Source organism: Symsagittifera roscoffensis, chromosome 2 (genome assembly GCF_963678635.1).
Source record: "Symsagittifera roscoffensis chromosome 2, txSymRosc1.1, whole genome shotgun sequence".
Lineage (NCBI taxonomy): Eukaryota > Metazoa > Xenacoelomorpha > Acoela > Convolutidae > Symsagittifera > Symsagittifera roscoffensis.
Window position 1 is genome coordinate 2,297,710 of NC_087063.1, and position 13,105 is coordinate 2,310,814.

Consider the following 13,105-nt stretch of genomic DNA (forward strand, 5'->3'; position numbering starts at 1 on the left):
TAATTACCAAAAGCTATGATTCTCGGAAATTTCAATTTTTTTAATTTGTTGACCGTTTTTTGGGTTTTTCTCGCTAAATATGCTGCCAAATCTGATCTCATAGGTCTAAACCATAGGTGTAAATCATAGGTTGATATCATAGGGTCTCAAATCATAACAACATGTTGGTGTAAGCTTATTTTTTTTTGCTATGCCCAGCTTGTTTAAGACAAAAATCATGGCCCTCAAACAATTCGAAGTTTGGAAACTGACAGTTTTTTGAAAACTTTTTGACTTTACGCGAAAAGTACCTGGCAGTTATCAAGTTGTGTTCAATCTAGACATCCAGTTATGGGAATTTGATCTGCTTAAGCGGCCACAACCTGTTTTTTGCAGAAAAAATTATGGATTTTGGAAAGTCTTTTGACCGTTTCATAATTTTTTTTCTCACTTTAAAATTTACGCAATCAAATCTGAGATGAAAAAATCAATTAAATGAACCGGTTGCAAAAACTGTTTCTGCAGAAGCGGTGAATTCCAATTTTGTTCAATCATATGTTATCACCTTGGGTAAATCGATTATTTCAAAGTTTTAAAAATATTTTCACTTATTTTAGTTGAGAAACAACTAAGGTTCTGGGCAAAGTCCAATTTTTGAAATCTTTTTTTTTGATGTCTCGTGAGGCATCAGTTGACCAAATTTGTTCAATTTCAAACACTTAACCATAGCTATAGCTGGATAACTAGTTCTTTTTTCGAGGCATGCGAAAACTTTAACTCACCTAGTTTTTTTTTGAAAATCTAAGTTTTTTCGGCTTTTTTTTGCGTTTGTGTTTAATCATGAGTGGTGTGAAGCTCCGCTTTGCTTCTGTGTTAAGTTTTGCGACTTGACTCTCGACTAATTTTTTAGACTGTTTTGTACTTAAAAGATTAAAAGGAGCGCAAATTACATTTTCCAATTATAAAAATTCAATTGGCTCAAACAAAAACATTTTCGTCTTTAAGCTTGACAGTTGTACTTTGAAAGTTTAGTTTTTTGCTCAAAAAATGCTCGCTGATTTATTTTTTTCATGTTATGTGAATTTTGAAATTACTGATTCAACAGTTAAGCATTGCGGTAAGAAAATTACTCGAATTAAAACTCAGAAACTACTTAATATCTTTTGCTTCTTCTGGTCATGTTTTCCATGAAATGAAGGTGATTTGTGACATGATATCCAAACCTGGTTTGACAAGTCTTTCACGTTGATTTTACATATTTGCGTTTAATCTCGGGTTTATCGTCACCTCATCAAAAGCAAACACGTTCGTCTCATTATCTGGATTTAGTGCAGCATTCGTGATTGGACCAATTGAGGGGTTTGAACTCTTTAGTCGAATACAATTACCCTCAATAATTTGCAACTAGTAAGTTTTCCTTCAAATTTTTAAACTTCGACTCTTTTCAAACGCATCTCTTTATTGAGTATTCTTTTACTTCCTTTTTGAAGTAGTGAAAGTTTAAGGTCACATTTTTTTCAGAAACCAATCAAAAATTATAAGAAACAAAAATTTTCACCTATTTTTGCCAAAAAACATTATTGTTTTTTGATCTATCCGTGGCGCAAAGTTGTTTTTAAAGTTTTCTATGTTTGCATACCAGTTTTTGCAAAAATACGGATTCAAGGGTTTGGTTAAGTTAACTAATGTTAAGGTTTTTGCTTAGAGGTTTATTGACAGCAACAAGCATGTAATAAAGGTATCCTTTAATTGGCAGACGAGAACTGACTTGATTTTGCAGTGTGATCTGTGAGTTTTTAATTGACACAATATCAACCCCTTACTATTGTCGGTCAGTTTGTATTGGTTATTTTCGTGAATCCCATATTCAGAACTAGAGAATGGAACCGGAACAACTAGTTTCTGGGATTAGTCCCCGGGATTTGACCAATCAGAGCGCAGATCAGAAGAATGGTTGTCACAAGGGAGAGACTAGTACTGATCCGTCGAAAGAGTGGTTGCATAACTTGTGGTGGCAAGTCAGCGATGCACAAGAGGAAACAGACTACTACGACAGGTAATTTTTCTGTACCTCCGCAACTCTACTCTTTGAAGAGCAGGACCTTTTTTCATGCAAATGTCTCAGCTGTATGAAAGTAGTGCTGGTGTATTTTTTTTGAAATCTGACTTTCGAAAAACATAGACCAATTTGGTATGAAAGCTTAACAAGACTGTTTGTATCAGAGCGAAGCCCTGAATGTTCCGACTGCTTTTTAAGGTTTATGGAGCAGTAATAACCAAAAAAAAATTGAATGTAATAAATAAACATGAAATTTTTTTTAGTAAAATTTGAAATTTTTTGTGAACATCATCCCCTCGCTTTCTTTCAAACAATTTGGAACGATTTCTATGACGGACTAAATCCCCGCTTACACGTTAAAAGCGCGAAACATCGCGCGTTAATTGTCCCAAATTGGCCAAAATGGCCAAAATCGCAATCTTCAAACCCCCATAACTTTGCGGAAAATGATCACAGGTGAAATATTTTCTCAAACTTAATCTTAGGAAAACAGTACCTTTCGAATGATATAAAAAATTCCGTCAAAAATGGCTATTTAAAAAGTCGAAATTTGTCTGAAAAAAACCACCCCGAGCACAAATATTCCGTTACTTTCGTATCGAAAGTCGGAACAAAAAATATGGATACCTGACCGTCGAAACAATCAAGGCCTTGCCCTGATAAGAGCAGTCTAGTTTCTCTTCATATTCAAATTTGAATAAAGTCAGCTTCATTCTGCTCAAGAAATCGTATCAACTGCAGTTTAATATTTAAAACAAAATCATGAATGGAAACTTTGAAGGAGTTTTGTCTTTGTTTGTTGCTGGTGATTGTGAAACAGAGATTCGCTTCCCCTTACATTTTTAAGGGCGAAAAAATAAACAAGATTTAACAAATAATAAAAAAACTAGTCAAATAATTTTTTTTTGTTCTGCGGCCCAAACACTAAGCTATGATAATCGAGCACTATCAATTAAAAAATTGCCCATTTTATTAAAAATTTCCAACGTTGATGTCTGACTTAAAAAAAATTGTGAAAATTCTGCAGCTCGTTTGAAAGTCAAAACAAAATACTGCTTATTTATTAAATTAGAATCATACGTGAAATTTGGCTTAATATCAGTTAATTACGCTCAGTATTCCCGACAACTGAACTTTTAGTTTCTTTGAAAATTCAACCTTATATCTCATTCAATCAATGGAGATATTATCATCTTATCCATCAGCATATTTGAAATTGAGCAAAAAGCTAGTAGATTTAAAATTCTATTGTTTCGTGTTAGCAGAGTTTTTTCTAGGTTTTTTCTAGGTCAGTTTTTTTAGGAGTCCCTTCCCGCGCACTCACCGGCACCACCAGAAACATATTTTCAATTTTACAAGTTTCTGGACGAAAATCATGTTCAAGGTAGCTAACTTGAAAATGTTCGGCCTTTAGTTAGTTCCAATTCATATTGGCAAAGCAGAGATGAGAACTGTAAAATATACGAATTACGATTTGAATCAAATGAGATTTGAATCAAATGAGACAAAGCTATGTCTCAAAAGTCGTTCTAAGTTTTTGATTTCATTTTGCTAGAACGGCTGAAGACTATGAGAGTGTGACTAATCAACTAAACTGGAGGGCTCCTCAATTGTGCATGAAGACCATAACCAACTGGGAGCAGAAGAGTGGTGGAGCCATACCGAGGCATTCAGTTGCAATTGGTAAGTCATAAATTTTTATCCAGCTTTTATCCAGATCTGATATAATTTGACTCTGCTATCTCGTTAGTTTCAGCAACCTGAGGTCTGATAGTGAAACGCTGCATACCATGTGGTGTTTAGTCCGAGGCAGGGGTGGACTTATGGGGGGGGTGGCGTTGGACGCCTCTTCCTTAGGGATTCGACCCCCAGCCGACCTAAAGGGTCCCCCTTTTGTACTATTTTGAGATATCCTTTTTTGGCTGACTGAGCCTAAAATTTTTCAAAAGGCGCTTTTGGCGCCAATATAAACTTACTTTAAATGGGAGTGCGCGCCAAAAAAACCGCAATTTATCTGACAAAATTTTCCAAAAAAAGCCCAAAAACGGCTTTTTTGACCTGTTTTTTCAAACGTTTGCCTACGGTGCAGAAAATTTGGCCATAACAGCGTCTTTTTACTGCTTTAGGATTGGTCCAAAAATCAATTTGGTCGACCTAGAAAAAAGTAGTCAAAGGTTTCGAAAATTTTTTTGAAAATCCGCCCTCACTCCCTCGAGAAAATTCTAGATCCGCCCTGGTCACAGGGGCTCAAATCCTGCCCGGACCTTGTTTTTTTTATACGGTTGAAGTCAAACATTTGTTTCTCGAAAATTTTGAACAATTGGACAATTGTTTGTCGGCTTATTTTTTGTCAGCCTGATTTCCCAGCTTTGGAATCATCTGACGTAGCCAATCTTTAAGATAATTGGAAGCCTTTATTTAACTTTTTTTTTGGAGCTCAAAATTTTTTTGACAAACGTATTTTGTGACAATTTTTTCGTCTTCGGCTCATTGGGCGTCTACCTAAAAACAGTGATCTTGTTTTCCGCTCTTTTAAAGATACACAAAGCTTATTTAACGCTAGTGATTGGTATTAGCGACTGTGTTATTCTGAAATGAGTATTATGGAGATGAATGCATGAAGATTTTGATAGTGTTGATTTTTCAATTTTTTTTCCCTGCTTGAAAATTTTCATCTCTTTTTCTATTCAACTGACTCCAAGTTACGAAGATCCATTTTCTCTCTATATATACGGAGTGTTTTATCACTATTTAGTCTAAGTTTTTTGGTTCTTTTTCTCTCTGCTGAAAGAAAGATCTTTCAAACTCTACGTACGGATTTGCGATTGCGCAACAAAGATTAAAGTCTCAGGTTCAAAAATAATTTTATACTTTTGTACTTTTCAAAGGAATCAGAAAAATTTAACTATCGATCCAGTTTTCTCTATTTGGGTTACTTTTTTGGAACAAGTCGCACTCATAAAACATTAAAAACAAACACACAAAAATTTTAGGTGATTTATTTCACTCTTACTCTGAAAGTGAAACACTGTTTTGAAAAGTCAATTTCTTTTCGGTTTTTTTACACTTTTCTACCTGTATGTTATCTTGCAAGAAATGTATTACGTTTTACGCCAGTAAAGAAAATTAAAAGAAAAACTAGAAGTCGCTGAGAAATTCGCTAGAAATCGCTATATAATTCACCACACCTTTTTTTTGCTTAAACTCAAAATGGGAGAACTAAAAATATTGTTTTTTTTTCTTTGACCTCAACTTTTTCTGACTCGACTTGAGAAGTAATGTACGAAGCTTGCTCTGGCGATATGCCTTAAAAATTTCTCAAAGTGAGAGAAAGTTAAGGGAATAAAAACTGGTTTGCTCGTATTAGTTTGTTCCAAAATACTGTTTTTTCTGCAAATGCTCGCTAGTTTAGAAAGAGAACAAGACTGTTCGTATCAGGGCGAAGCCTTGAATGTTCCGACTGCATTAAATGGAGCAAAAAATAACATGAAAAGTTAAATGTAGTAAAATAAAATGAAACAGAAAAATTAAACTTGAGATTTTTTTTTGAAAACAATCTCCCCATGCGCCAATTAAAGTACAAAGGGATAGATTTCGCTCGTACTAACGTATATGTTATGGAAAATAAGCTTCCTTCAACCAATTTGGAACAATTTCTAAGACGGATTAAATCTCCGCTTGCGCGTTATTAGCGCGAAATGTATCACGCGTTAATTGTCCAGAATTGGCCAAAGTGGCAATCTTTAAACCCCAGTCTAAACCCCAGTCTGGCAGTTTAATGAAAAATTGATCACCGGTTTAATATCATTTCAAATTTAAGCTCAAGACAACAATACTTTTTGAATGATGTAAAAAAACTTGTCAAAAATGCCTAATTAAAAAGTCCAAATTTGTCTGAATGAAAAAACCCAACGAGCACAAATATTCCTCTATTTCGTTACGAAAGTCGGAACAACAAGACTGCTCGTATATCAGGGCAAAGTCCAGACTGTCCCTTAATTCATATCGAATAGTTTTTGGGAAAAAATTTGTTGAAAACCCATACATTTTGGACAATATCTAGGTGTAAAATTTCATGCCAAATTAATCCGACCAAATAGCTAGTCTCAATTCAACTTGGAATGATTTTGTTGTGCGGGATAATTCTACACGCTCTCAGCATCATAAATATACCCCTCAAAGCGCGCATAATTTAGTCCAGTACGTGTCAAATTTGGCAATTTTCAAACCCCCATAACTTTACAAAAAATAATCAGAGATGAAATACTTTTTTACATTTGAGTTCAGGAAGTCAATATCTTCAATAGGGTATAAAAAATTTTGTTGAAAATTATTATTTCAATCGGTGAAAATTGACTGAATAAAAAAAACACACCGATCATAAATATTCTGTTTTCTTCGAAAGTCGGAACAGTAAAAAGAAATGAAAGCATGTTTTTATGTCTGTTTGAAAATTGTGCTTTGTTTGCTCTGTTTATATCCGACCATTCTAACTATAACGAACAAAACATATCGTTTTTTGATTTATACCTCTCCAATTGAATATTTTACCGCGAAAACTCTGAAAGCGTAATACGAGCAATCTCCAAATATTGCTCATTTTGTAAGCATTTATGAAAAACAGCTATAAATAGAAAAGAAAACACATGTGGAAAAAATTGCTCCATTTTGAATCGCTCGAAATTAATATCTACTTATCTTTTCTACTAATCCTTCCCTATGGGTAAAATGGATTTTGGCGTAGGAAATTTTCAGACAAATATGACAGCATCAAAGGAAGCTTGTAGGGAGTCAATTTATATCTTATCAAGAGCTTATCTGAATTTTTTTCAAGAGAAGGCCTAAAGTCTGTTTAATATCAAGTTCAAATTTTTGTGGTTTGACCTTTAATTTTTTTAAAAGTTAAACTCATTTTTTTGTTGTTGCAAGGAAGACAATTTTTTTGTTACAATGATCGAACAGCACGAAAGTAAATCTCACAAAAAAGGACCTCTTTTTTCAAATGTATAGTTTCTCTCTCTATTTTCGAAGTTTCATTTTCCAGCGAAATAAAAACTCTACCCAATAATCCATTTGTCTCAAGCGAAATAAAAACTCTACCCAATAATCCATTTGTCTCAAAATGGATAAAAATAAATTCTTTTTGATATTCCATGAGCTTTTAGGCTAGTGTTATTGTTCCTCCGACTTTCGATACGAAAGTAACGGAATATTTGTGCTCGGGGTGGGTTTTTTCTTCAGACAAATTTCGGCTTTTTAACTAGCCATTTTTGACGGAATTTTTTTTTATATCATTCAAAAGTTATTGTTGACCTGAGCTTAAATATGAAACGATATTTCACCTGTGATCATTTTTCGTAAAGTTATGAGGGTTTACAGATTGCCATTTTGGCCATTTTGTCCAATTTGGGACAATTAACGCGCGATATCATTCGCGCTATTAACGCGTAAGCGGATATTTAATCCGTCTTAGAAATCGTTCCAAATTGGTTGAAAGAAGCTTATTTGCCATAATTTATTTGTTACAAGGAACGAAATCTACTCTTTTTCAAACTTTATATGAGGGGAATGATTTTCATAAAATATTTCAAATTTTAGAGAATTTTTTAAAATTTTGTTTTATTACATTTTTAATGCAATAATTCAAAATGAAAGGTTATTACTGCTCCATAAACCTTGAGAAGCAGTTGGAAAATTCAGAACTTTGCATTGATACAAGCTGTCTTGTTTACTTTTAAAATCAGTTGCTCTTTTTTCAGTTTCCTTGTGTTGATAGTTTTTTTCAACTGTCTGTTTGTTGTGTTTAAAATAATTTTCGAATCTAAAACAAACTTTAAAGAATTGTTTCAGTGTCTGAAAAACTTAGTCTGAAATTCTTTGCACTTCAAACTAATATTTTTTTTAGACTAGAAGTTTCGGAACAGACTTCCAATCTAAATACTGTGGTTGTTTATCAGTACTTTATTTTTTATCAACTGGTTGTTACAGCTCATTAACGAAATCAGTCCTTTAAATCATTTCACCTAATTTTTTTCATACTTTTTCATTTTGATTTAAAGTTTGCGTAGTCGAAACCTTCTGTGTTACTTGTTTTTCATATCAATCTGATTTCGGAAACGAAATTTTATTTTTTGTCTGTCATGGCAAAAAGCGTCGACCGAAAAGACCACAAACGTCCAATGAGAGAGGGTTAGACACCATATGAAAGTGCCTTGAAAAAAAAATTGATATTTTAGATAAAATTTTTTCAGCCTTCAGGCATTTTTGCCTCTGAGAACTTGCAATTTATATAAAATCACCTCTGAAAATATTTTCCTTTCAGCGCCAATTTTTCAGAAAAAAAACATGCCCGAATTCAGTAGTTTTCCTGTAAAAGTTATCAGTCGGGCAACGATTAAAAAACCTAGCAAACAGGGCTGATGTTAATATGATTGTACACCCGCAGTGCACCCTCGAAAAAAATGCCCAATAGTTAAACACCACAAAAATATTTACTGCGGATTTTGTCCTCTTGCTTAGACATTGGAGCTGGCACTGGTCTAAGTGGTGTGGCTCTTAGAGACATTGGCTTCACTGGACCTGTAGACGCCCTGGAGCCATCTGCTAACATGTTCGCACTGGCCAAACAGAAGAATATATACAGGCAGGCTTTCTGTTTTAATATTTTGACGATAATATTAAATTCTAACACTTTTTGCGATTACGTTAAACTTAAATTATTTTTTTTGAAATTCTTTTCTCAGGAAAAGTCAATTTTTCTTCCGAAAATTTCTTTTTTCATGCATCAAAAGTTGAGATTTGAAACGCAAAATTTGATATTTATCGGTTTGACTATTTACTTTTATGTTTAAATTCATTTCAAACCCATCTGGCATGAACACTATAAGTTTAACTCCCCGATCACGAACTCGTAAATAAAGCGACAAACCATGAGCGATTTCAGGTTTCGGTTTTAACAATGTTTTAGTTTTTGCGTGCCTGATACGAAGCTTACACATTATGATTTTTGGAACCACATTCCAACCATCATTTTGTGTGTTTAGAGATTGGTATGGAGAAATGTTAGTGGAGGGGGAGGAGACTACAGTGCCTGGAGACATGTACGACTTGGCATTCTCAGTAGGAGTGTTCAGTGACAGATCGGCAAAGTTAGTTCACCTTTGGTCTTTTGACTTTTCCTTGTTGGTTATCATTTTTTGCTGAAAAATTTCAGTCATAAGAATCAAAAAAGCTCGGCCAAATAGACAAAAAACGCCTCAAAATTGCTTGAAATCTCAATATTTCATGCATTCACAAATCGCATAATACGTTTTTAAATTACCTTTTTCTGTTCCAATATTACGAGACCAAGTTGTGCAATTTGTGAATTGTAAACGGATGCCGCAACAAGGACTCTCCTTTTGTTTTTATTTTGTTCTTTCATTTTCTTTGATTGTTCTGACAAAATTTTAATAAATTTAAACACTTGACAGCTTGGTCTCCTAATAATCTTTCTGCAACTAGGTGAAATTAGTCACAAACAAATAAGACAGAAAAAAAAATTTAAAAGCAGTTAACCTAATTTTGTGATTTTTTGTTTGCAGAAAAAAAGTTTCCACACCAAACTGATCTTTTAAGATTGTTTAAAACATAGAAACCCAAATTTAAATGCTGTCAAATGAAAAATTTGATTTGTCTGTCTGAGTTTGTATGTCTAGTTTTATTCAATATTCTATACCTAATTGTACATAAATAAAAGCTCAAATAATGTAAATTTGCAAGTAATTTTTTTCACAAATGCTTGAGAAAAACTCACAAAAACGCAAAAAAGGCTTTGTAAAAGTCTGCTCTAAAAATTTGAAATTCTTTTCAGCTTCAGTTTTTTCCAGCCAAATGAATTGATAAGAAAAACAATGTGCATAATTTTTATTCATTTTTGGAACTATGGGAGGTTTAGAATTTTGATTGTTAGTTTATCTTGAGAATAATTTCTACTTTTTTGATAAAAATTGTACAAATTTTTCTCGATAAAGATTCTCGAACTTTGATCCTTGAAACTTTGAAAGTCTAATCATAAAATCATGACTTTAGTTTGCCCGGACTAACAAATAAAGATAGTCATGCTAATTTTAATAATATAGAAAAATGCTTGTTAATCAATTCCATACCAGTCCATAGAATAAACTTTTTCGTTATTGGAATTGTATGACCAACATTTTGTTAAACATTGTAAGGCTATGATAATCATTTTTACCTTGATGAAAACAAATTGTTTTTTTATTTTCGTTTTTTTTGTAACTACGTTGTAGGGCTCCTAATTACTTGACAACGTAAAAATTAAAGTTTCAAAGTTTGCCAGTATAAAGTTTTGGAGTTTAGTTTGAGTATAGATCTGATTCAACATTTTAAATGAGAGCTAGTTTTTTTTCTCTCAGTTGAATTTGGCGTAGGAAAAAACGCTTGTCACACAGTTTTTATAAAAAAAAATTTATGGCGCAATTTTTTCTCCACATTCGAGTTCAACTTTTTTTATTATTCGAAAATACTATTAGAAATTTTAAAGACTACTGAAATTTTGTTTGCGCGAGGAAAAATATATCTCCATATGCAGTTGTTTTAAATAGAAATGGTATGATAAACATCTCATAGATTTCTATATATGAAACTGTGAATTGCTGGTATGAATTGTCTAACCTTTTCATATTTTGAAATTGTATGATAAACTTTTTTTCGCCTTCAACCTGGGAGGGTTTGGAAAATTTAATAGCAAAAAAAAACTAATGGCTGCGTAAACTTTTCATGATTAAGGAACTTTCTCTTGAAACCCCTACAACGAGGTTCAGTGGTGGATCTAAACTTTTTTGGGGTCAAATGAGTTTTAAAAGTTTTGCCGAACTAAGGTAAATGTCTACCTCCCCTTTTAAAGTTTTGGGTTAACTGACCGAATGAAATGTCAGCCCCCTCCCCAAATCCACTAGAGTTTTATTGCTTGATAGAACTCCTGTCGATTTAGGAAAGGCAGTATGTCTGAAGTGTTGCGTATGGTTAAGAAGGGGGGCTACATATCAGTCATCATGGTTGCCAGACACTGGCTAGACGAATTCAGAGACCACATCGCTCTTATGGAGGCGGAGGGACTGGTTAAGACTCTTCACGTGGATATGTTTGATGCCGACATGTACATGAGAGAAGTAGCAGCCGTGGCTTTTGTCATGAAGAAACTATGACTACTTTAAGTGATCAGGACTAACTAGCTGTTTTTTCAATTTTGTAAATTCATGTCTGACCACTTCTTACAGTTAAACTTGGCTCTTTTCCTCCCCCCACCTGCAAGTTTTATCAGTAAACGTTTTTTTATACTGTTAGATTGTTATGAAAATTAACATACTGACTTACGGACTAATTAGGTTATAACAAACATATTTGGGGTTCATAATTAATCTTGTAAAACCACTCGTTACACCATAAAAATCATGTTCGTATGAGGTGGGGGAAAGGAGAAAGAGCCTCAAATTTCTATTTACAATTATACAAACACTTTTTTTATTTTACGGGAGCAACACGCCCGGGTTGACCTCCATAAACCGAAAATGCTTATCTTACATTTCCCCACACCGAAAATGCTTATCATACAAATGCCTACATCAAATGTATGGAAAAATGCTAATCATACAATTTTCATACAAGTTTTTAAAAAATTTCCAAGTAAAATTGAAATTGCCTCAAAAATTTTTTCGGTTTTTTTTCAACCTCAAATCGAATTTTGTAAAAAAAAAAACAAACATTTACCAAAAAAATTTTAATTTTTTGTCTGCATAACGTAGTCCACGATGCACAAAAATTGGAGTTTTTTTCCGTTTCTCTGGATAAATTTTTTTAAACAGGCTAAAAACTCCTGTTTTTTTTTGTATGGCTTGTTTATATATGCCTTGATCAATGTTTGAGAAGTTGAAATATCAATTTAAAAAAAATCATCTTTGAAAAATTTTGCCAAAATTTAAAAGTTTGATGCTTTCACTATATCATTTGTGAAGTAATCTTTTTTACAACTCAGATCGTTTCTAATGCATTAATGACAGACAATCAACCTTTTGGGAACACTAGTGTTGAGTACATCATGGGTTTAGTCGCTTGTGTTCGGTAACGAACCCATCCCAAAAATTTTGAGAAATAAAATTTAGAAAAAATCAGTTTTTTAGTTTATGAAAAAATGCTTATCCTACACTTTTCATTTATAAAAAAATGCTTATCCTAGAGTTTTTTTACAATTTTCTGAGTCTATGAAACTGTAGGAAATTATAGGATAAGCATTTTTTCATATATGGAAATTGTAGGACAAGCCTTTTTGGTCAACACGGGCATGTCCGTTAACTAGCCAGATGTGCACCCTAAAAATAAATCCTTATTTATCACAAAGATAGTTAGTATCAACTTGAATATTTTGAAAACCTTATTTGGAAGCGTTATAGACACTTTTGTGATTTTTTTTTAGAATTGACAAAACTAAGCGTGCAATCGATTATGATAAATTTTCAAATAAATTTTTTTCTAATAGAAAAACGATTTGATGTAACCCAATTAGACACAAAATTAGATAATGTAGAGATTGTTTACAAATCAAAGAATAGATTCAGTTGGCTAAAATATGAGATATATCGTAGAAAATTTTTTTGTAAAAAATCAAAATTTTCAGGCAAACCAGGTGGCTCAAATAATTGTATTAAAAAGCGACAAAAATCACGAAATCCTACTAAATCACAAAGTTACGTGAGCGGCTAACTATAAGTTTCATGAGATCATTCATAGGTTTTGCTACATAAAGTCAATAAAAACTCCCACGTTATAAAAATGTGCATTTAATTGAAACATTTTTAAAAACAATTTCTAAGATCCACCGCTTAGAACTAATTTTAATAAATATTTGACAAAAAGGTAGAAAGATAAATTTTTTAAAAAAAATATTTTTAGCTGCAGCATAATATTCGAACAATACCGATTTCAAGGTCAAAAATCAGTTTTATAAACTTACTAAAAAGCATGCATTATAGGTATATTTCTAATTCACTCACATAAGTTGATTGTCTTGAA

The 13,105-nt window shown here is 32.9% G+C and overlaps 2 protein-coding genes across 2 annotated transcripts in view; both read left to right on the forward strand.

The window, feature by feature from the left end:
- LOC134840327 (C2 domain-containing protein 5-like) overlaps positions 1-13,105 on the forward strand; it is a 302,083-nt gene that overhangs the window by 122,133 nt on the left and 166,845 nt on the right. The window lies entirely within an intron of this gene.
- Positions 1,238-11,368, forward strand: LOC134839229 (methyltransferase-like protein 27). The gene is made up of 6 exons (XM_063854709.1): positions 1,238-1,386; positions 1,851-2,035; positions 3,594-3,721; positions 8,558-8,681; positions 9,082-9,186; positions 11,031-11,368. Exons 2-6 carry the CDS (start codon positions 1,860-1,862, stop codon positions 11,242-11,244), a joined length of 747 nt encoding a protein of 248 aa, XP_063710779.1. The 5' UTR covers positions 1,238-1,386; positions 1,851-1,859; the 3' UTR covers positions 11,245-11,368.